The 25,411-nt window shown below is 41.5% G+C and overlaps 1 protein-coding gene across 15 annotated transcripts in view; it reads left to right on the forward strand.

Moving 5' to 3' along the window:
• Window positions 1-1,918: 1,918 nt before the first annotated feature.
• CFLAR (CASP8 and FADD like apoptosis regulator) overlaps window positions 1,919-25,411 on the forward strand; it is a 39,253-nt gene continuing 15,760 nt past the window's right edge. The window contains exons 1-6 of one of the 15 annotated variants that reach the window (XM_035710712.2): window positions 2,030-2,257; window positions 4,558-4,792; window positions 17,171-17,579; window positions 19,665-19,770; window positions 21,331-21,466; window positions 22,458-22,543. In XM_035710712.2, the coding sequence (XP_035566605.1) occupies window positions 17,218-17,579; window positions 19,665-19,770; window positions 21,331-21,466; window positions 22,458-22,543 (690 nt within the window). In that variant the 5' untranslated portion in view covers window positions 2,030-2,257; window positions 4,558-4,792; window positions 17,171-17,217. The other 14 variants (XM_035710718.2, XM_035710714.2, XM_025441498.3 and 11 more) reach the window with 14 other exon arrangements.

Below are 25,411 nucleotides of genomic sequence, written 5' to 3' on the forward strand. Positions count from 1 at the left end.
GCGTAGAACCTGCTTGGAACTCTCTTTCCCTCTCCCTCTGCCTCCCACCCCCACTCCATGCACGTGCAAGCTCTCTTCCTAAAAAATAAATAAATAATTTTCATCAGTTTCACTAGGGAGTGGGTCACCTGAGTTCCTCTAGTTGTCATGCCAGTAGTTAATCTCTTGGCATTATTCTTGTAACTTTCCTATAAGCTTAAATTGATTTCAAGAAAAGTTAAGAAATAAAAAAAATCACAAAGTGGTTATTAGGAATAAATAGATTAAAATATAAAGTGCTTTCACATTTGTTATTTAATATTATTCCCATGCATTGATCACAAACACTAGCAGCACTTGCTTGCTCCTATGACAACCAGAACTACTTTAGACAAACACCCTAGGTTCGTAGCAGATTCAGTTACTGAGGAAGAGGACGATTTTACTTTACTATTCAAGTTTCTTTTGTCTGGTCTAAGAATTAAATTGACATATGACAGGAGAACATAAAATTTAATTGTGTACCTAGCAGGCAATCAGGCGAGTGAGGCTTACATGCTATCCAGAGAGGAGAGGGGATCAGAGGTGTGGGACTTCAAAGGGAAGGAAGAGAGTTCAGAGGAACAAAAGAGTAAATGGTAAACAAATGTTTGCTGGGCGGCACAGAAACAATTGGACATAGAGAGGAATTTTAACAAACAGACTTTGCTAAGTTCTTCCCGGTCTAAAACACCTAGTTCATATTATGCTGTAGTTGACTATGGTGATCTCTCCTTTCCCAGGGCAGGTCCTCCATCTATGTTCAGAGATTATATATATAATATATATCATATAATATGTAATCAGTTCTTGCAGCTGTGTTTTGGGAAGTGATTAAGCAATATTTTTCAAACCTGATGATTCTTGGGTATTTAGCTATTGTCCTCCAAAGAGTCATTGTTTCATGTTTTCAAAGATGTACTTTGTGCTGAAGGTTCATGTCAGTTATCCTGTGCTTCCAACACTCACCAATGTTTTTTACCTGATTGATCCGCCAAGGATTGTAGTTTGCTTTAACTTCAGAGTATTTTTATCTTCAATTTTATTTAATTTTGTTTCATTTTGTTTTCATAAGACAGTGTTTCAGCTATGTAATTGGGGCAAACCACTATAGGTTTATGTTGGATAGAAAAGTGAATTGTTACTAATGAGTTGAAATAACCGACTTTTGGTTGCCTATCACTACTGTTGATACATATATTAGAATGTATGTCTCAGAAGATGGTTTCTGTTTAAATTTTTTTTAAATTTTTATCTATTTATGATATCACACACACAGAGAGAGAGAGGCAGAGGGAGAAGCAGGCTCCATGCACCGGGAGCCCGACGTGGGATTCGATCCCGGGTCTCCAGGATTGCGTCCTGGGCCAAAGGCAGGCGCCAAACCACTGCGCCACCCAGGGATCCCGGTTTCTGTTTAAATTTATGGTCAAGTTACAACTGAATTCTAACATGGATTAAAAGCTCCACATTAAAAAACATATATATATATATATATCTTGTCCTGTATATATGTATATGTCTTGTTCTTCTATATATATGTATGTATCTTTTTGATATATATATATATCTTGTCTTTCTATATATATATGTCTTGTTCTTCTATATATCTATGTTCAGATATATATAGATAGATATATAGAAGGACAAGATATATATAAATCTTAACATATATAGGACAAGTTCTTTATATATATATAAAATACAATCAGTTATATAATATATATATTCAGATATAATCAATATATAATCATATATATATTTATATATATAATCAGTCAAATATATACTATCTATACACAGTTATAGGGAGGGTCAAAGTTCCTTCCAGAGTCTTGTTTCTCAAAAATAATCCCCTAAAGTAATCCACGTGCCACAGAGACCCATTTGCGGCCACAGTCTGCTCCCCTACACAGTGGAGGGGATTAACAGCTGGTTGGCTGTGGCACAGGAGTGCTTTAATTCACAGGGGCTCACTGGGGGCTGGTGAGTGGGGGGCTAAGGGGGTGTCTGGGCCCGACCCAGGGAGCGTCGGTCACCAAACCTCCCCAGCATGAACGCCGAGAGACGCCTCGAGGGAGAAAGGCCAATGGAGGCGGGCCAGCAGGGAGGCGACACGTCCGTTTGCGGGCTCAAGCTTTCGGTTTCCTTTTCTCCATCTTGCTCGGGATTTTGGGGCGTCATCGCCAGCGAAGTCGATAGGGCGCAGCTCGAGAAGAGTCCCGCGGTAAGCAGGCTGGTACGTGCCCAGGGCTTGCTCCCCCGGCTCGCGACTCCCCCCGGGCGCGGGCCCACCCAGCCAGCCGGGGAGGGCCTCGGGGGCCACCCCTCCCGCCCCTCCCGCCCCTCGCCGCTGCTGCTGCACTAGCTCCTTCCGGAGCTGACCTGGGGCGGGGGCCGCCAGGCCTCGGTTAGGGGAGCCGACGGGCTCCTGGCGGACGATCCCCGGGTTAGGGTCCTCCCTTGGCTTCCTCCGCCCGGGCCCGCGGGCCCTGCTCGGCCGCCGGGGGCACCCGCCAGGTCACGGTTAGGGGAGCAGACGGCCTCCTGGCGGACGATCCCTCGGTTAGGGTCCTCCTGCCGGCTCCCTCCCGCGGGCGCCCGCCCGACCTGCTCGGCCGCGGGGCCCCCACCCGGGGCTGCCGCCGCCCCCGCCGCCCCCGCCGCCCCGCCGCCCCCGCCGCTGCCAGGCGCGCCCGGGCCCGCGTAACCCTTGCCCCACATCGAAGCTCCAGAGGACGAGCTTACTCCAGGGGACGAGTAAACGTTGCTTAAAATCCTCTTTGTGCAGGTGGCTCAATTCTTGGGGTAAACTGTTCCAAAGATTTGGCAATTAACTTTCGAAAAGCTGATGATGAGCCTTTTTCCCCCCTCCGTGATTACGTGTCTCTGCAGAAGCAGCCCGCCCGGCAGGAATTTTTACTTTATCGCAACAGTCTGGTGAAGTAGGTCAAGGGTTGCCTTTCACAACAGGGGACCAACAGATCTTGAGAAATTGCAAGGAAACTTCTTTTGCTAAAGTTTGGAATGACTGGGCAAGGTGTTTGTAAAGCCGTCCCATGGACTTGCGCCCCGCGCCCCGCCTTGCCCCTCCTTCAAAAGGACTGGGAAGGAGACACACACATAGGCGGAGGGAGAAGCAGGCCCCTGGCAGGGAGCTGGGTGGGACTCGATCCCGGATTCTGGAATCATGCCCTGAGCCCAAGGTCTCAACCTGGTCTCAACCGCCCAGCCACCCAGGCTCCCCAGAGCTGGGAAATGTTGATTTCAAGATGTACCTGCTTGATAGTGTCCGGATTTGGGCAGAAGGACAAGTTCTTTTTAAACATTACAGGGGGAAAAAGGAAAAACATTACAGGGGAAAGCAATAGAACAAAGGCCACGGAAGAGTGTTTTGGCCCTAGGGAACAGGAAATGAGTAGGGCGCGGGTTAGTAAAAGGCCCTAAAACCCCGAATTATTTTCATTTGTTGTTGACATTTGAAATTTACTTACACGATGAGACGGTAATGACAACAAAGAGATGGAATATGTCACCGACAAACCCGGATAATCTAAAACTAAGACTGGGCTCTGGTGGGCTTGGCCTAGTTTAGGTAAGATATTTCAGAGAAGTGGAACAGAATTTTTGGTATTTTTCCCTCCATGGTTCCCCCTAAGTAATCTTACAAAAAAAAAAAAAAAAAGTTTCATTGGGAAAAAATTTGGCTGAACTCCAAAACTACAAAGAAGGCAAAAGAAAAGACTCGGGTTTGGAAGGGGATCTTGAATGTCACACGGAAATTTTTACTTTTCACGTATTTTTTTTAAAGGTTTTCTTTATTTATTCGTTAGAATACACACACACACACACACACACACACACACACACACACACACAGAGAGAGAGAGAGAGAGAGAGGCAGAGACACAGGCAGAGGGAGAAGCAGGCTCCAAGCAGGGAGCCTGTCGTGGGCCATGATCCGGGTCTCCAGGATCAGGCCCTGGGCCGAAGGCGGCGCTAAACCAGGCTGCCCTCACTTTTCACGTTAACGTTTGTTTTGCTTTCAGCTTTTGAGATGCGTATCCTGATTAAAATGGCTTTTTCTTACGACTTCACGTTTTCTATTTCTGTTTGTAACTGACATTTGCACTTCGCTTTAACACTATATTCCTTACTAGCTTGCACCCATTTTCGACGGTGAAGCCGCCTGCAGGTCTGCAGGAGTGGGGTGCACCTTGCACCCCGCGATTGGGGGAGTGGGTGGGAGTATAGTCTCGGGCAGGGTTTTTGTGTGTTTTTTTTTTTTTTGGTGTTTTTTTTTTTTTTTTTTTCCGGCAGTAGCAGGGGCTTAGTGGAAGCTCGAAACCAAAATAGCTTTGGTCCTGGGGCACTTGAGTCACACAGCCCCGCTCCCTGCCAGGACATGGGGGCACAGCCGCAGCACCCACTCATTCTCCGCCAACAGCATGTAATTTCCCCCGAGTTCCACGTGGCGCTTTGCTTAGACAAAGAAGAGTTTCGGGACTGCCCCACGTACGCTTGCGGAGTGTTTTTTAGGTGCGGGGGCGGAGAGTTCTCGAACCGTGTCTCCTGTGGGCTGCCTGGAAGAGGCGCGCAGAGACTTAGCTGGATGCGGCCGTCGGGAGCCCGCTGGAGGGTGCACCTGCCGAGCGGGGCGACGCGGACGCCCAGTCTCTGGAATACCCGCAAGGCCTGCTTCCCGGAGCTGCGAGTCGGTCAGCGGCGGGTCTCACCCCCGCCCGAGGTCGGGCGGGAGCCGGGCTGCCCGGGCGTGAGTAGACTAAGAATCCCGTCCGCCCCTCCTCTCTCGACCTGCGCGTCGTGCTGGAGTCGCCTGGGCTCCGGGGGTGGAAGGACACTGTCCCCGACCCCCGACCCCCACCCCCACCCCCCACCCCCCGGAAAAGGATTGAACAGCTTTTTTAGCCCTTCTGGCCTGTTCTGGAGCCTTCTGGGGACTCACCTGCGGCAGTCAGATCACCAGGCATGTCACTTTTTTAAAATCTCAGGAATGGATTCCGTTTGGTTCTTTCTTTCTTTTGGGCCCCAAAGGCTAATTAAACTCGTGTTTATGGACTGAACTGCCTCCTCTCCTTTGATTTGATGTAATCCTACCAACATTATTGAGCTCCTATGGGCCAGGCCGAGTTCTGGGCGCTGGGGACCTAGAGATGGATCTGAACTTGGTTCCTTACCCCCCAGGAGCTCACAGAGCGGTTAGGGGAGACCGAGCAGTTACCTACACAGGTAGGTAGCCGTCCCAGGGGCCGCTGACAGCCACGAATGGGGGGAAGACTGTTGGGCCACGTTGGAGAAATAATGACAGATAACAGAGGGCAACGCCTACGTAATTACACTCATTCTTGCTTTCCTTACTATATATCAGTGAGATAACAAACATTATCGTTCTTGCAATGCCCTATTTCTCCTTTATGTTCAGCTCCTGTCACCTCCTCTCAGAAGCTTTCATAACCCACCACCACGTGTCCCCTTTCTCTATACTTTCATACACACGGTGGCTGTCTTTACGCTTACCATATGATTGCACTTAACACTCTGTATTGTAAATACTTTTCTTCAGAAACTTTTCAGTGAAGTTGTATTGTGATTATCTGTGTTTAAGTACCTGCAAAGTGAATAGAGAAAGCCCTCAGGAGCCCATTCCCTAAGATAAGAGAAGGTTGCAGTGTTTAATGTCTTTTTCAGACATTTAATGCACTTACATACAGACTTCTAAGTGTTTTAAAATATTTTTTTTCTTATTTTGTATGATGCTGTGTCTTCAATTGCATATCAGAACTGGTGTTTATTTTTTTCTATTAACATCTATGCTTTTCTCAGATGGAATTTCATTCGCCTCTAGCATCAGTGTTTCTAATGAAAGATTTTTTTCCTAATGACCACTTTCCTTGTTTTTGAGAACATATGTATCCATAATTTCCATTTAATTCATCTGCTTGTTCATATGGCCCCAAAGTTTTTTCTCCCTCAATTCTGGGTTCAGAGAAGTAATTTCTTCTTTGACTCCAAGTACATACAAATGAATGAATATATATGTCTATGTGTGTGTATGTATATATATGTGTGTATATATATTCTTTGCAGATGAAACTGCTTCTTTCTCTGATGATCTCTGCTTTTAGCCACTTTGTCTTTATTTAAATTTTTGTGCAAAACAGGCAAACAGCTTCTTTGTTGTTTTCCTCCTATTGGGGTTATAATCTTTGGTAATTTAGTACTTAGAAGAACTAACCTTCACCCATGTGATACCACATTCATCTATATATTCAAGATGGTTTGTGTCTTCTGCAGTGAACTCTTCAATTGGAGAAATTAACCCACTTTATTTACATTAATATCTATATACTGAAATTTTTTTTAATTTTTATTTATTATTTATGATAGTCACAGAGAGAGAGAGAGAGAGGCAGAGACATAGGCAGAGGGAGAAGCAGGCTCCATGCACCGGGAGCCCGACGTGGGATTCGATCCCGGGTCTCCAGGATCACGCCCTGGGCCAAAGGCAGGCGCCAAACTGCTGTGCCACCCAGGGATCCCTATACTGAAATTTTTCAATGTAATTTAAAAAATCCTCATAGCTACTTACTCCAAGGTTTAAAATGTTCTTCAGACTAATGGCTTCCTTCTATTATTTGATTTTATAGGTGGGAACCCAAGCTTCCTTATCTAGCTGTCAAATTCTTGAGCTTTTTCTTTTTTTTTTTTTAAACTTCTTTTGGATCTTCCATTTAGCTTACTATATCTTTTTTGTTTGGTTTTGGTTTTGGATTTTACTTGAAGCTTCCAGAAAGTATAGTTTTAATAATCATTAATTTTGTTCTAAAGAGTAGGGACATGACAAATCTTGTTTGGATACTAACTATGAATAAACCAAATTCCTTGCAAGAATGACCAAAGCTTGATTCAAAGTTGAATAAAATAGGGATCCCTGGGTGGCAGCAGCGGTTTGGCGCCTGCCTTTGGCCCAGGGTGCGATCCTGGAGACCCGGGATCGAGTCCCACGTCAGGCTCCCGGTGCATGGAGCCTGCTTCTCCCTCTGCCTCTTTTTCTCTCTCTCTTTCTATCATAAATAAATAAAAATTTATTAAAAAAAACAAAGTTGAATAATATAAATCAATAATAAGTGAATTCCTTCATTCAGCATTTACTGAGCACCTACATTTACTTAGTCTATCTTTTAGGTGGGTTGTCAACTGGAATGTCAAGGAACCTAGAAAGTGGGAGCAGACAGGAGATCAGAAGCTGGGTACCATTTAATAGATACCAGAGATAGTGATGGGGCTGGAGCAAATGGGGAATTTTTATTTTCTTCTGTACTTTTCTCCATTTTCCAGGTTTTCTTGTAGCACACAAGTAGTACTTTTTATAATTAGAAAAAAGAATGCTGTGTAAAAAGAATTGCAAGATCTGTATATCTCTGGTATTATAGGGTGACTTATGATTTTGAACAGGACTATCTCCTGATGGGCCAACCTTGGAGAATCCATTATATAAACTGAGCAAATATACCTGCTTGGTTGAATTTTTAATTCAAGCTAGTCTTGTATAAATGGGCTTCAGGGCAGAGAAATGTCTGCTAAATATTTTATTTTAGTGGGGCATAATTGATACCTTGGACATAGAGGATTGTTTCTTTTTTTTTAAGATTTTTATTTATTTATTCATGAGAGACACAGAGATTCAGGCAGAGACACAGGCAGAGAGAGAAGCAGGCTTCCCACTGAGCAGGGAACCTGATGCGGGACTCCATGCAAGACTTGATCCCAGCACCCCGAGATCAAGCCCCGAGCGAAAGGCAGATACCAACCGCTGAGCCACCCAGGCACCCCACAGAGGGTTGTTTCTTGAGCCTTAGATTCCTTTGATAAAAACTTAGAGAAGGATTGTATATTTTCCTGATTGTGATTGCATGGTGATAAAGATGACACTAAATGGTTCAGATACCTACAAAGAACTGAGGCTAGGTCACAGCCCTCCTTTGCAGTACTTGGGATTAAGATCTGATCTCTGAACTCAGGCTTTGCTGAAGCATTGAAATTTGGAATCTTGCTCAAACTCAGCTTTGCCTGTTGTTGTTTTGAGGAAATTGAAGCCTCAGAGTAAATTGATGAATGTAGTAAATGCTTCACACTGTCCTATGGCTGTTTCTCAATAACATGAGTGAAAAAGTGATAGCTCATGGACAATTAGTTGTGTCTTATACCATCTCATACAAGGTATTAGTAATTTTGGTGATGTCCTATTGAGGAAAAAATTCTTTAAATTTAGGCACTTTTGAGGCCATCATAGGAGATTTATACCACACACAGAGGACTGGCCCAGAGGTTTGGCAAAAATGAAAATCCTGAACATAAATCTTGTAGTTTTAGTAATTGTGATAAGTGCAAAGGATAGAATTTTAACTAAAGGAACAGGAGATATACCTTTTGTTAAAAGGCCAGGGGCTGTCCGGTGAGTCTGGCTAGAGACACTGGATTTGGCCTGTTCAAGATGAGGTCCTGCCAGCATCTAGGATGCCCTGCATGGCGGCTCACCAGGATCTTGCAGTCACACTGTAAGCCATTCTGAAACAATTGCATTGTTGTTCCTATATTTACAAAGCTTCCTTTCACAAGCTGTTTCCTGGATCTAACAGCCAGGTTCCAAGCATGATATCTACAGCAACACCAGCTCTGTCTTGCTTCATTGTAGGTTACGAAAGGATGAGTAGGCATCACACATGTGCGGGCTTGCTGGAGCTGTGTAATCATGACCAGTCTGTTCTTGGGGGGGTGAGCTTGACAGGCCTGGCCAGATGCACCACAGCCTAATGAACATGAAGGAGGACCTACCTATCCTCAAGGACTTTACCACATATGATAGATACCCAACTAGAATAAGATAAATATTGGAAGAGAGTAAAAACAGTGCTACAGAGCAGTGGGAAATGACCTGACTTAGGGATCAAGGTAAGCTTATGGAAGAGAAGCCTTGAAAGATGGGATAGAATTCCAATAGGTGGAGACTGGGAGGAGGAAAGGGGCTTTCCAAATGGAGGAAAATACTTAAACAAAAAGGTTGGGACAGAAAAGCTCTGTCCAGAGAACACTGAGATATTTATTTGTCATGAGTTAAATTACAAGTCGGGCAGAACTCTTAGGTATTCTTGGGGAGCTACTCTTAGGTACTTGGGCTACGTAGGAGAACTTTGCCCTCATGGAAGTTTAACTTTGGTTAAGATGGAATGGGCCATGGCGTACCTGGGTGCCTTAGTCGGTTAAGTGTCTGCCTTTGGCTCAGGTCATGATCCCAAGTCCTGGGATTGAGTCCCACGTTGGGTTCCCTGCTCAGTGGGAGTCTACTTCTTCTCTCTCACTACCTCTCCCCTAGCTCGTGCATTCTCCTTCTCTCTCTCTCAAATAAAAAAAAAAAAGTCTTTAAAAAGAAAGATGGAGTGGACCATTGCATTAAATGGATTTACTTTTATTGCGCCTGGTGATTCTGGGTATGTTTTTGTTGCCAAATGGATGTTTCATACTCTCCATCTAGATCCTTTCTTTTTCTGTGGTTCTTTCATCCTCTCATTTTCTACAACTTCTGTGCAAATGTTACAGATCAGGGAGGTGATTGGAGGTCATGTTATGTTGGCATTTGTGGGAGCTTCCCTGAGAGTCATGGGACTGAGCCTCATCAAAGAACTTTATAAAAGTATCTTCTAATTTTATGTCATTTTATAGTTGAGATTATCTGTTGTTTGTGGGCAATTTGCTATAAGTGAAATGATGACTTGTGAAGCTAAATAATGTTTTAATGTATATTTTTAGCTACTGACGCATAATAATGGTCAGTAACATCTCAAATTGGAAAGTGTTCATGGCTTAGCCTTGAGCTCAGCCTACATGGTCATCTAGACTATGTTTGAGTATGTATCTGCAACATTTCAGAAATCAGGAACCACATGATGATCTATTATTTATAAACCTCATTTTAAATATCTCTGTGTGTGGGGGTGTTATGCAAAATGGCATTTCATGCACTATCTTAGGTTTAAAATGTCTCAAATGGAAGAAGAAAGATGGGTTCATTATATTAGCTGCTTGAATTGTTACACACACAAGCCCACCTCCACAGATTCTGTACACAGAGAAGGAAGGTGGGTTCTGGTTTGAAATGACATCACAGAACTACATGAGATAGCCACATTCTTTTTGCCCAGGATCATGTAACCCCTTCTTGATCCTTTCAGAGTCTTTTGGGTGACTCTTTTAGGGACTTTATGTTCATGTTTCAGTGGGTATTTTCAGACACCTGACAGTTCCTTGTTTACATGCTAGTTTCTGCAGCTGGCGAGGCTGGCTATTCTCCATCACTACCCAGTTTTATGGTGTTGCTGGGAAATTACATTTACATTCATACTATGGCCATGCTTGTTTTCATTGCCATGCCATGGCTTTGCTTCAGGTAGAGAAGCAGTACAAAGAATGGAATATTCAGTATGTCTTTGGATAAGTTAAGGTATGATGGGAACTAGTCATGCTGGTGGCCGTGTTACTGATTACAGAGAATGTCATGTACTTTGGATACCAGACACTTTGGAGGCAAAGTTGACATTCTGTGAGAAAGATTGAGAAGCCTGACTTAAGTTAACCACATTTTACTGTCACCTCTTGGGGTCAATGCTGGGTACTAGGGAGGTATGTCCATAGCACTGTGATGATACAAAGAAGTTATTGGCCAAGTCCGTGTGAGTTCTTCCCAGGAAAGTTTTACACAGTATGAGACCTGAGAAGTGTTTTTGCTAGACAGGAAGTGGAAGAAGGTATTCCAAGCAAAAGGCATAGAGGCATAGGAAAGAGCTCTGTGTTGGGGTTAGGTGGAAGCCAAATGTGCCAAGTGTGTATTAATGAGAGATGGGGCAGTTGCTGGACCACAAAGGGCCTTGAATGCAAAGAAAATTGGAACCTGCAATGGGAGATGAGGAATCACTGGAAGATTTAAATTAGGAAAATGACTTAGTTCAAGTGTGAACTTCAGAAAGTTCATTCTGATAGGAGATTGATTTGGAGGGGTTGAGACCATAGACAAGGAAAACAGAAAGGCCAGGGAAAAATCTGGGTGAGAGATTGGTGTTCCTTAAATGAGGATGTTTATGTTTTAATGTATATTTTTTCCTTAAATGAGGATATTTATCCTCATTTAAGTAACAGGTGCAGACGGAGGGTGCTGAGGACTCAGAGAAGGTTAGGGAGGGACTGTGTAGAATATAGTGGTGTGAGGTAAGCCAAAGGAGAAGAGTTTCCAGTAGGGATTAATCAGCAGTATCAGATGGGATAGAATACCCAGGTAAAAGAGAACTGTCAGGTGACCCTGGAATGTGGCCACTAGGAGGTCACCAAGTCCCCTACAAGAGCCACTGTCAGGACTGGGACACTAGGGTAAGCAGAGTGAGGCACTCGCCTCAGGCACAACCTTTAAGAGGGTGCTCAAAAACTTAATAATCAAGATAAAGTTTAGTGCAATGTTTTGAAAGAAATTGACACTCGTGCAAAAAATTCACAATGAACAAAATATCAGAATTTAAAATAGACACAGTGTTAGTTTACTGATTTTTCTTGTCTTGTTTCAGTATGGCTTGTTACTGAGTGTCCTTATGTAAAAGGTACAGCAAGAGGGAGGATGCAGGTAGGGGCATATTGAGGAGTGATTTGAAGTTGTAGGAATTGAAGCTCTGAGTGCAGACTCTTTCTTCATGAGGTTCTAGCTTTACATGAAGGGAAATAAAGTGAAAGGGTGGTTGGCCTCAGGATCCCAGGTATAAGGTTTTTTTTTTTTTTTTTCAGTTTATTTCTTTTTTTTTAAGATGAGAAAGACTTGAACATGTTACAAGCTGGAGGCAGACAGAGGTTGATGAAAGAGTGGTTGTAGGGGCTCATGGAGACAGGAGGGCACACAGGGAGTGGATGGCCCTGGCAAGGTGAGGGACAGAAGGTGCTGGCCCCATAGTGGGAAAGTGGAAGATTGTGGGAACTTGGTCCTGATAAGTGGCAAGGTCAACTGATAAGAAATGGCACCAGTGGGTGGTGTTTAGGTACAAGAAAGCTGAGAAGGTTGGAGCTGTCAGGCAGAGGTGGGAAAGGAGCTGACCAAGGTTCTGTAAAAGCAATTGCTGAGCAGCAATAAGGGGCCAGCTCTGGCTGTAAGCCACCAGGGTTTGGTGTGATCTTTCCCCCTTTCTTCAGCATGACTTGCTACTTAAAATGTATGAGTGGAGGAGGCTCACCGACAGAAGATGGGATACTGGGGTGGCCAACCATCCTGAGACTCCTGGGAGTGCGGAGTGTCCTGAGGACACAGATAGGACTTTAAGTGCTAGAACTGGAAAGTCCTGGCAAGCCAGGACCAGTCATATGTCGAAGGTGTTGCAGAGCTGGTGGTCAGGAGGCAAAAGGCAAGATAATTGAAGGTGCTGCTCAGAGAGAGAGTTCACATGTGCTCTAGGTCTAGTCTGAGGAGAAAAGGAGTGAATGAGGTCTTTACCTGGAAGGAATTTGTGAAACTCCATTTATTCATTGATTCATTCAACAAATATTGAATGCCTACTATGAGTCAGACACTGGGGTTCTTGCACAGGCTTTAACCACAAAGAAGGTATAAATGTCCTCATAGATTTTCCTTCTGTGTGGCTAAGGTCAGCTGGTGCTCATTCTCATCTCTATCTAGAGGATGGAAAGTTACAGACTGCATTTCCTAGACTCTTCTACAACTAGGATGTGAACTAGCCAACTAGGCACATTCAGGTAAGATGTGTAAACAGAAGTGAGGTAGAAGCCAATAGCTGGCTGCTTTTCTTAGTTTCTCTGTTGGCAAGCATGATGGTGGTGAGATAGGGATTTGGGCAGCAGCTTTGGAGGTGTTGGAAGCAGATGGGATGGTTGGCTGCTTTCTGAACTCTGGGTCACTTCCATACAGGTGAGTCCAGCACTCCCAGGGAAAGCCTCCTGATTCCCCACTGCCCTGGCTGAGACAAGATCTTTCAGGGTGCTATAGGTACAAGTAGAGTTGGCTTATAAATGATGTAAGAAAAGGATCCCAATTCCCCCCACCCCATATGCATCGGATAACCAGTTGTCCCATCCCATTTTTGGACATTAATTTCCTTTCTCTATTGATTGGTAGGACCACTTTAGTCATCTGTGTGTGGGTTGATTTCTGGGTTCTCACTTCTGTATTGGTTGCTTTATTTTATATCCCCATGCCATATTACATTTGTATAAAACCTTGATACCTGGTAAGGTAACTTCTTCCAACTGGTTGTTCTTAAAACTTGTATTGGTTATTCTTGGACCTTCTCCTTCACATAGATTTAAAATCAGCTTGCCACAGTCTGCGGCAATTTTTAAAAAATTTTTTGATTGTACTTATATTAAATTTATAAATTCATTTGATTGTTTATGTTAGCCAGTTTTTTCATATTATCTAGTGCAGGGTTTCTCAATCTTGGCACTATTGGTGTTTGCAATTGGATAATTCTTTATTGTGGGGAATGTACATCAAGGGATGTTTAGCAGCATCCCTGGCCAGAGGACCAAAAATGTCTCAAGACGTTTTCAAATGTCCCCTGAGGGGCAAAACTGCCACTGATTGAGAACTATTGATTAAGCCTCTTGTATTGAAAATTTTCCTTATTTTTCTTGAAAGTTTTCATATTTATTTAAATTCTTTCAGATTTAGATTCTTCAGATGTGAATTTTATTTGTGTTGTCTACCACCATGGTGATTTTTATTTTGTGCATGACAGTTTTTAAGCATGAACTTGCCTCCAGCAGAATGGATGTCTTATATATCTTGGGTTGTGCCTTGTGGGGTGGTTTTGAGCTTGCTTCTGAGGATCTTAGAGGCTTTCCTAGTTTGAGAGTGATTTTTATTTCTTGGTTTGGGATGAAAAGAAACCCCAACAAAGTAGTGATTACTTGGACCCTAACTCTACTTCTCCCTTTCATGTTCTTCTTTCTCAAGTGCCTGTCATCTTTAGCTACAATTAACTGTCTCAACACCACCCTAACATATAGACACTGGAATTTTGCTGCAGGTTGGTCTGACTCAGTACAGGATCTGTAGTTTTCCTTTTGATATTTTTTCTGAATATGCCAGATGCTACCACTGAGTAATTTGGATTTTGCTGCCAAACTATACCTCCATTAGTACAGAGGGAAGACAGCATGCCAGTTCTCTTGCTGGGTGTGCGTGACTGGCAGAAAGCAGTCCTAGCATAATGGTTGGAAGGAATGAACTGAACAGATTTTTTTTTTTTTTTTAGCAGATAACATTTAAAAAAATGATTATCTAATTCTGGTTAACTCTTGACGGCATTGTTATATCATTGATGACTATGAATTACAAAAGTTGGCTACTGTTTTTAAAAATAGGAAACATTTAAGTCATGTGAATTTGGATAGCATCTCATTTATTCCTCTTGTGTTTAATGACTTCTGACTTATTTTATACCTTCTGGTGTGTATGAATATTTTATAGGTTGATTTATAACAACTACTAGCAAAATTGTGATTTTTAGTCAATAGAAAAAAATACTCACCTTCCTTCCACAGAAACTAGTGGTTAGGCTAAAGGATTGTTAGCCTGGGAATAAAGAAAGTATAAATGTAGGATCTCTGGGATGCATAAAATTGTTATTAAGCTTTCAGATTAAAAAAAATAAAGTAGTCTGAGTGCCAGTTTTTCTACTTTCATTGAGCAGTCATTTAGTAAATTCCATTTCTCCAGTTATTCATAATGGCCATATTTAAGTGAAGTTTGGATGAATGGGCAGGGGATTGGCATAGACACACTAATACTTATTAACAACTATCCATTAGGTAAAATGTCTATTTTTATTAAGAACTCACCCACTTAGGAGCACGTGGGTGGCTCAGTAGTTGAACATCTGCCTTCAGCTCAGGTCATGATCCTGGGGTCATGAGATTGAGTCCCTTATCAGGCTCCCCACAGGGAAACTGCTTCTCCCTATACCTGTGTCTCTGTCTCTCTCTGTGTGTCTCTCATGAATATAAATAAATAAAATCTTAAAAAAAAAAAAAACCTCACCCATTTAGCCAATGTGGAAGATATAAATGAATGGTCTACTTTAAAATAAGGCATTTAAAATTTTTGAAATAAAAGTTAAAATAAATTTGATTTTGTTACTTTTAGACACTGAAAATGCTTATTATTTTAATTGATGGGGAACTCTGGATCTCTATAAATTGTGTTTACTCTAAGAATCTATTTTGTCTTTTTGTCTTCGACAGCAAGAACTATTTAATGTCCCTTATACCTCTTTTCACTTTGACTGCCAGGAAACTCAGGGACAAATTTACAGTCTGCTAAAATCTGTTTAGGCCATTCTGGCCTGTATATTTGCTTTGTCTTCTCTATCCTTCCACCCCATTTTGACATTCTAACTTAATAGTTTCTTAACCTAATTTTTCCCCCTTGTCTCATATAAAATTTTTCTTGTACTTATTGTTGCTATTATAAGATGCCTCAAATCTATTGTGGACTGGAATTGTACATAAATAAAATAGCTTCAGTGTTCCTTTCATTAAACATAGTTAGATAAATATAGCAATACACTTGTACACAAATACATAGTAACAGCAGCTCTTAATGGGGTTGTGTTTCCATTTTTTTTTCTGCTACGATGTACTTTAATCTTAAAATGTTGTCTAACAGAAATAGACAAGATACTCTCTCAGAACACAAGAGTTTACTTAACATAAAATATAGCTATAAGGGCACCTGGGTGGCTTAGTTGGTTAAGCATCTGCCTTTAGGTGAGGTCATGATCCCGGGGTCCTGGGATCTGAGCCCTGTAGCAGGCTCCCTGCTCCGCGAGGGTAATGGGTGGGCCTGCTTCTCCTTCACCTCCTTGCTCATGCTCTCTTTTGCTATCTCTCTTTCTCTCTCAAATAGACAAAATCTTTAAAAATACAGCTATGAAACTATGGAGTAGATAATGACTACCATTTGTAACTTAAATTTTGAGAAAGAATAGGTTGATTTTCTTTTTTTTTTTTTTTTAGGTTGAGTTTCAATGGAAGCAATTAAGAATATGTCCTTGGCATTACCTCCCATTGCTCCCACCCAAGTCCAGCCCTGGATCAAGAACTTTCCCCAGATTTTCTGTTCTACTTCCTTCCTTCCACTCATATCATCAAAAACTTGTGATAATTGCTGACCTAAAGCAGTGTATTGAGAGTAAGGGGCCTCTGGCACTTCTGTGGGCTCAGGGTCTGAAGCAGTGATCAGAACTTTGTTCAGCTAAGGTGGCATGTACTGTGAGCATTCATGATGAAGTTGTAAAAAGGACCCGGGACTTTGAGAGGATAGCAGCAGAGATTTCTGCTTCTGAGGGGTTTTAGGGCAGGAGACAACTGGAAGAAAAAGGGTAGAGTAGATCTGATACCCTGGAGAAGGTTTCTTGTCAAGACTTGTATTTGCGGGGATCCCTGGGTGGCTCAGTGGTGTAATGCCTGCCTTTGGCCCAGGGCCTGATCCTGGAATTTGGGACTGAGTCCTACATGGGGCTCCCTGCATGGAGCCTGTTACTCCCTCTGCCTGTATCTCTGCCTCTCTCTCTGTGTCTCTCATAAATAAATAAATAAATAAAATCTTAAAAAAAAAATCTTAAAAAAAAAAAAAAAGACCTGTATTTGTTCAGATGTACCTTATTGGTATCACCGAAAGTGGTATTTAACTCTGTGATACCAGTTTTTCTAGTCCAGTTAGCAGCTTAGTCATTGGGCTTTTTCTTCTTCCTTCCACCAAAGTTATTAGTATGTCATTTAGTTATTAACTCTGTCATTGTAACTTTCCTCTTACCGTCTTTGACATTCTCATAAATTCTGATAAAGTCTGTGGGATTTTTGGGAGATAATTTGTTTCTGGTTTCATTTCCTTTAAAATGTAGTTTATCTTCTTTGCCTGCCTTGGTTTTTTGATCAGTTGCTTTGCCTACTCTCTAAAGACGTAACAATATAAATTTATTCTGCTAGGTTAGAGAGACCAGCAAGAAAGGAAGAGCCTATACCTTGAATTTTAGCAATTGGTTACTTTGATAAGAGGATTAAAAAAATTCCCTTTTAACCATAGAACTCCTTTGGAAAGCAATTTGAAAGAAATGAAGAAAACCATCAGAAATGAAGACAGAAGCTTCATGGCCTTTTATTGACTGGAGTGGAGTTTTATTACTGCAGTTTTTTGGAATGACACTGTACAGAATGTCTGCTGAGGTCATCCATCAGGTCGAAGAGGCACTTGATGAAGACGAGAAGGAAATGCTTCTTTTTTTGTGCCGGGACGTTGCTGCAGATGTTGCTCCACTTACTGTCAGGGACCTTCTGGATATTTTAAGTGAGAGAGGAGAGCTGTCTGCCATGGGCTTGGCTGAGCTGCTCTACAGAGTGAGGCGGTTTGACTTGCTCAAGCGGATTTTCAAGATGGACAGAAGGGCAGTAGAGGCCCACCTGCTCAGGCACCCTCGCCTCATTTCAGACTATAGGTAATTAATTCATCAGCTCTTCTCAAGGCTGGACCTGGTGGGAGGGAGTGAGGTGATGTAGGCTTATGAACAATAGAAATGAAGGAAATAAGAAAAGCAGCCACGTTGCTTTCTTTACCCACAGATTCAACTGCCTTATGCTGTTACTTCAGTCCTTTGAAGTCTTTGAATTCTTAGAACCTGTTTGCTTAAAGTAATTGGGTAGAAGACCATAAAGAAAGTGGAAGGTCTGGGTATTATGTATTTGCCTGATGAACAGAATGAGAGAGATGACTAAGAGCTCGTAATTCTTGCCATCCTCTGGCCGTGAGATCTGCAGTGGTCTTTCCTAGCTTATTTTCTATGATGTCAGACTGGCAAATTCTGAGACTGAGAAAGGAAATAACAAGTCTGACAATGATCTTCCTGACCTTCGCAAAGCTCTGTGATCCCTCCCAAGTCCCCTTTGGCCTTTCCCCTCCTGAGGAGGTTAGTGAGGTGAACTCCCTTTCTTTGAATTTCTGTAATGTCCTTGCCCCCAGAGGCTCAGTGGGGCAGGGATGCAGAATGAACATCCCATCCATTAACCAGCTGTAGGGCCCCTTCAGTTCAGAGAGGAATGGTCACTGGAGTCCCCTTTAGTTCAGACCATCTTTGAGTTTTTCCTTCCTCATGTTCAGAGACTACTCTCTTGGAGGTTCAGAGGAGCACAGAAGCAACAAGAAAGGCTGCATTCCTGGAGATAGGAAGATACTTTGTAACCTTAAATTAATGGTTCCTTTTTCCCCAGACCACTAACCTTTAATTATATCAATGATGCACTTTTGGAGAAGATGTGTATTATCAAAAACTATATTAAAGAGAGTTGAAAGTAGCATAGACCTTGGAGAGGGTCTGAGATTTGAGGTCTAGAGGCCTATTTCAAGTCCTAGAACTATTAGCTACAGGCCACACAGGCTGAGCCAACCACTAACATTGGTTGGGCCTTCATTTTCTTACTTGTAAAGCTAAAAACAATGAAACCTGATTTTACAAGCATGTTGGTGAAGATCAATTATGATAATTTAGCAGGTGAAGTACTTTTAAAACTGTGAAGCCCTCTATAAGTGCAAGAGTTCGTTATTATTGTTGTTATTCTTGATCATCTTCTACGTCTTCAACTACCATATAATGTCTGTCACGTTCTTAAAACTTTTCAGAGGCACTGGGTTTCAGTGAATAAGTTAGGGCACTCTCCATTTCCTGTCTCCTTGCTATGGTGAGTGTAGACAGTTCCTCAGAGCCTCTGGGCAGAGAGTCTGGGCAGTGGGAGGGGATGCTAGATTCATTGACTCATTTCTTTAGTGGCCTTTCTTTTGGATCAACATATGCCAGGTGTTTGGTCAGCGGTAGAGCAAAATGAAGAGAGCTGTCCTCAAGAATTTGAGAGCCTAATTGGGAAGACAGCTTTCTAAGCAGTGATGACAATGTCAAGGCAATAAAGCCAACCACAGCATGTCCTGGGAGCCCAGATAAAGTGTGAGGGTGGCTCCCCCTGGAGTAGAGGTGACTGAATCAGGAAGGACTTTCTAGACAAAGACATTGATGGTCACAATCTCCAGGCTCTCCATGCTTTTTACGCTTTGAGTTGGATACCCCAGGTATAACTTTGCTGTAAAAGCTTGTGACTCAAAGTATGATGCCTGGGTCTATATAGCATCAGCATCACCTGGGAACTTGTCAAACAGAGAAGACAAGATCACTTCGAAATCTATTTATGTCTTCCATCTTAGTCATATATGTTTTTTACTTACTTCATTGTAACATCTGGGGGAGCTAGGGGATTCCTTAGGGAAGTTTTTATTCTCTGGGTTGTTTTTAGAGCAGTTAGTTGGAAAGAGAGGTACTATTTCCTATTGAAAGTAGGGGAAAGGATGAACTTCCTTTTTGAGTTCCCTTGAGATATCTTACTGGGATAGCCTAGGCTTTCTGTTTGATGGGGGTATGTATCAGATGGGGGCCTGAATAGTCTTTTAACTAATTATTGGCATAGCAGAGGCATAGGCTCTTGGTGTTTTCACTGGGAATGGTATCTGAATTTACTTTAAAAACTTGTCTGGTTTCCAGGGTGCTGATGACAGAGATTGGTGATGATTTAGACAAATCTGATGTGTCCTCATTAATATTCCTCATGAGGGATCATATGGGTCGAAACAAAGTAGCCAAGGATAAGGTGAGTTTTCTCTTTCTTGGTTGATGTTCCCAAGAGCCTATCAGAAGGCCGGCTGTGGTCTCTAAGGTGTGAAGAGTGGGGAGAGGCCCAAGCTGGGGGTAAAAGTAAGAAGTGAGAAGAGTAACGTTTTTTCTTAATAACATTGATGGGAAGAGCATTGGTTTCTCAGTTGAGAGGAAGTAGAGTGGCCCTGGGTGTTTTCTTCATCCTTGTATTTATCTTATTTCTATAAAAGCCAGAGGGGTTTCTGCATTAGTTTCTCTCTCTCATTTGATAGACCATCTGGGAAGTTTAGGAAGTCCCATCTGCTCATGCCGAGTGCAGACACGTGGGAAGTGCGAGTCCACTCCTGTCTTGCCCTCCCACAGCCATCTATTTCCCCCCTCAGCTAGCTGAGGTCAGTGTGAAGTCATTAGGCTCCATGTGGAGATGGGGTGAATATTCTAGAATATTCCACAATATATTTTTAAAGGATCTGCCTCTGAGGATGGTCCTTTGGTAAGTTGTTACCTGAGAATTTCCTTATGTTCCTTAATAATTGTAGGTTTGTTTCTGAAATCTAGGCATATAGGACGACTGGATGCCCCCACCATCAAATGCATCTGATGGGAAGGAAAATGAAAAAATAGGACTTCTTTTTGGTGTCCCTAAATCAGTTTATCTGCCAATCACTTATATCACTTTCATGTTGATGATTATTTTAAAAAGTAAATATAGAGCCTCAGTAATCAAATGTTAAACAGAAGGGAAATAAAAGGCCAAAGCAATGAGTATTTCTGAAATATAGTTCTTTAATAGTCTCTTTGGTCCAGGGCAAGTGAGTAGTAATATCACTTTTTAATTTTGCTTCCTCGTAACTCTTGAGTCAGAATGAGTTGGAATGTCCAGAATTGATTAAAATATTTTAGGAACTTCAAAATCACATTACTGGAATTTTTTTTTTAAAGATTTTAATTTATTTATTCATGAGAGACAGAGAGAGAGAGGCAGAGATACAGGCAGAGGGAGAAGCAGGCTCCATGCAGGGAGCCCAATGTGGGACTCGATTCTGGGACTCGATCCTGGGCCTCCAGGATCACACCCTGGACCTCCAGGATCACGCCCTGGGCCTAAGGCAGGCGTTAAAACCGCTAAGCCACCCAGGGATCCCCACTGGAATTTTTCTAATAAGAACTTTCCCCCAGCTATCTTCTCTCTTCCCCTTTTAGGAAAGCCTGGCCTTTTGGAGGAGAATGACCTCAGGAGGTTTTTATTTTTAGGCCTGCTCTCTTGGTACTTCTTGATAACATAAAATGGCCCTTGTGTCTATCCCCAACCTAAGTACAGTTGTCCACCAAAAGACTTACCACCTCTTTCTCAGTAAAATCCAGGAGTGTAATTTGCCCCTGGCCTTCGAGGGACTATAAAGCAGAGAGGTCTGGTGTAGGATCACTGAAGATCATGGAAGGGGCTCTTCTTACTACATTTTCTTGCTGTCACAAATCATACAGCTTGAGGTTTGCATTTGGGGCTTAATAGTCAACCTTACTGACATTTGTGTCTTGTTGGTGGCTCTTTCAGAGTTTCCTAGATCTTGTGATCGAATTAGAAAAACTAAATCTGATTGCTCCAGATCAATTGGATTTACTAGAAAAATGCCTGAAGAACATCCACAGAATAGACTTGAAGACAAAAATCCAGAAATACAAGCAGTCTGGTAAGTAGAATTTTGGCCTCTCTGTGGCCTAAGGAAAGTACCCTGTGCATACTGGGTTTGGTTGGTAAAAATTTGTTGGATAAGTGGAGGGAACAGAACCCGAGTGTCATCAGCCCCCACTAGCCTATGGCTAGAGATCATATCCCTTTCTATCTTTCACATCCCAGATCTACTGACTTCATTACCCACACCCATGATCACAGAGTCTAAGCCCTCTGCAAAGCCCTGCCAAGAAGTTCTTAACATTTGGACCTTCAAGAAATAGTCTATATCTCCATTTTCTGCACAGCCTGGCAGCATTGTGGACACTCAGGGCTTTTGGGTATATGCCAAGCCCTTCTGTCTTGCTCCAGTGTTGGGCCTGACAACTATCCAATTCTGAATGACATCCTGTCATAACTGCCCTGCATGTGTCCTGAGTTTCATAAAACCTCCTCATGGAAAAGGGTACTTGACTCCCTTCATAAAGAAGGCTAGACTCACATTGGCCTTCTTTCTCATGCCACCCCTCCCCCATTGTCTTTTAGACTCAGTCTCAGCATGGGCTCTGTTAGCAATCCATTGCCACCAAAGAGTCACAGCCTAAAGGGCATAGCTGAGACTCAGTGACCTACAGATAACCTCCCACGCCCCAATGACCAATAAAAGACCAAGGGTCCATGTAGCATTTTTCGTCCTTTCTTGATGACAGTGGGAAAGTCATCCGATCTGATATTTTTGTTTTGTTTTAAAGATTTTATTTGGGAGAGAGAGACAGAGAAAGAACATGCATGGGCACCTGGGGGAAGAGCATGAACAGGGGGAGAGGGAAGGGGAGAAGAGGTGGGGGGGAGAGGAAGAGGGGGAGGGACAGGAAGAAGCAGGCTCCATGCCGAGCAGGAGCCTGAAGTAGGGCTCCATCCCAGAATGATTGACTCTGAACTGAGCCACTGTTGAATATTCACTTGACAAAAGCTTGTAAATCTTGTCAATACCTCTCTTCTGTTTACAGCTCAAGGAGCTGGAACAAATTATACAAATGCACTCCAGGCATCATTCCCAAATTTGAGTCTAAAGGATCCTTCATGTAACTTAAGGGTGAGTCTGGAGCAAATGTTTGGAATTCCAGCGTGAAACAGTTTCAGAACTTTGATAAGAATATACATATTCTTACAGCATGTACTTCATTTAATGTCTGAAAAAAATGATAGAACTGTGCATTTTAAAAAATATGTATGCCTTATACTTACAGAGCTAACCTGTGTTCATTGAAAGAATTTGGAAAGTACAGAGAAATATAAAAGAAGGAAAATAAATCACTTCTATCCCATCTAAAAATAACAACTGTTAATATCTTGACAAATTTCCTTCTAGTCTTTTTTCTATGCATGTTTGTGTATCTGTACATATATACAACTGAATGTTTTGTTCACTGTTCATTTGGTCTTCAGAAAATTTAGCTTTTTAAATATAAGTAAGTAGGGCATGCTTGTCAACAAAAATTTCAAGGTGTGCTAAAAGAATTTTTAAAGTATGTTTTCTCTGACCCCAATTCCCTTCCCCAAATGGTTGTTAACCATTTCCTTCTGTAAAATCCAGAGGTAATCTATGCACATATCATATTTCACTTTTTTTTTTTTTTTTTTTTTTTTTTGCAAATGGTAGAACACTGTACCCATTGTCCTGAGCTGAGAATTCTTAGAAATTGTTCTGTATGAGTCATATGGGACCACCTCTATTTAGTCATTGTTTCTAATGGTTTTACTTTCTGGATGTATCACAATGTGTATGACCCTTTTTTGTGTGTATATATTTAGATGCTTCCCAGTCTTTTGTTACTACAGTAATTCAAAATAAATATCAATATTTTCAGCAGAAGTGTTTGTGTTATTGAGTTATATTACTGAGTGAATGATTTGTGACCATACAACATAGTCACTTCTGTTTGTTATATTAGTAAATAGTGCAAGGTATTATCATAATTGTTCTTGGTTAGTTTTTTATTTTGAGAAGTTAATCCTACTATAATATCCTCATCCCCATATACAGATATGTGGAATTTGTAGTCAGGCTTAGGTCATAGTGCAGTTTTGTGGTTAAATTGTAAACCCTTTCATAAGAGTGTGTGAGGAAAACATTAACTACTACTGGAATAGAAAGTTTTGTTGGAGAATGTGAGCTATGAGAGATAAACCTTAGCAAAAGAATTTCAAAGCTGAAGTGGGTATGAAAGATTATACTGTCCAACCCCCCTCATTGAACAAATAAAAAATTTAGGCCTGAAGTGCACTAGTGATTGCCCACTTCAAGGGACCACCAGAACTGGTCCTAGTCCATGCTCCTTCTTCTATACCATGGTATATTTAATAAACTACATACCAATCATACCATAGCTTAAGCATATCTGTCATTTTTTCAAGAATCAAAGATACTTCCTCTTGTCCTTCTGAATCTCTGTGATACCAAGAGAATAATTTCATGGTGTGATACCATGAAACAAAATTGATTTAGGTTTCAGATCCAGATTTCCTGAGCTTTTTCTACTGTTGTATATCTAATATAAATTATACTGTCACTCTTAGTTAAAAGCTTGCCATATTTTTACTATCGCCTTTCTATTTTGTTGACGAAAGTCAATGTATTCACTGTCTATGTGGCCTACTGGGAGCTCACATACTCTCTATATAAAACTCTCTTTAATTTGCTGTATTGATCTATGACCCTGATCATTAATTCATTTAGTAAGCAGAGCTGTGGCATATGGATTCAGTGAATTTCTCATAAAATTAGAAAGTGAATGCCTGGATGTTAACTCATGTAAGAGTGCAAAGTGCTTTAAAGATTATAGTGACATTAAATGACACATGGCACAACATATTATGGAATAAAAAAGTTGTGTCATTCTGCAATATAATGCTTTTTTAAACCTAGCTTTGATTTGATGTTATATTTCTCTAATGGCTACATAAATGTGAATGCACATCCATGTGAGGTTCCAAATTCTGTGTAGTATTAAGCCTCTGGCTAAGTCACTTATTATTCATGATAATAGCAACTTACATGTTTTTTTTTTTTTTTAATTCAGACACAAAGATTTAATGAATAGTATACTTCTGTCTTTTGGCTAGGATAGCTTCAGAGGAGAACTGTCATTTGAAAGCTGAACCTATCAGATGGTTGGCAGTATGTGGTTTATGTACCTTACAAAGGACTTGTCATCCAAGAAGAGAAAGGGTCGGTTCAATCTTTCATTCTCTAATTTTATTCTAGCCCTCAGAATTGGTAGCTGATTTTTTTTTTTTTTTGGTAGCTTATTTTTAAGAACCAAGCCCACATGTGGTTTAAGTGCAGCTAGGCATTATAGGAAAACAATAACTAGACATTATAGAAACAAATTAATATGCTAGCACTTTGCTACATGTTTTGTGTAACATTTAATCTTCACAAAATATTTATAAGATGGCTACTATTATTATTCTCATTTTGAAGATAAAGAAACAGATGTAGAGGTTAAATAACTTGCTCAAGCTTTCATGGTTAGTAAGTGGCAGGATCAGGATTCATAGCCAGGTTTTTCTGGGCTAGAACTCCTCATGGTATTTTATTTTATTTTATTTTATTTTATTTTATTATTTTATTATTTTTTGAGTATAGTTGCCACAAAAATGTTACCTTAGTCTCAGGTGTACAGCATAGTGATTCCACAGGTTTATACATTATGTTACACTTAACAGGAGCACAGCTCCCATCTGTCACCATACAAGCTAATATCATTGACTATATTCCCTATGCTGTACCTTTTATTTCTGTGACATATTCATTCCATAACTGGAAGCCTTCAACCATTTTGCCCATTTTTCCACCCCCCTTCCCCTCTGATAACCAACAGTTTGTTCTCTGTATTTATAAGTCTGATTCTGCTTTTTGTTTGTTTATTCATTTTATTTTTAAGATTCCACATATGAG

This window comes from Canis lupus, chromosome 37, assembly GCF_003254725.2.
Source record: "Canis lupus dingo isolate Sandy chromosome 37, ASM325472v2, whole genome shotgun sequence".
Classification (NCBI taxonomy): domain Eukaryota; kingdom Metazoa; phylum Chordata; class Mammalia; order Carnivora; family Canidae; genus Canis; species Canis lupus.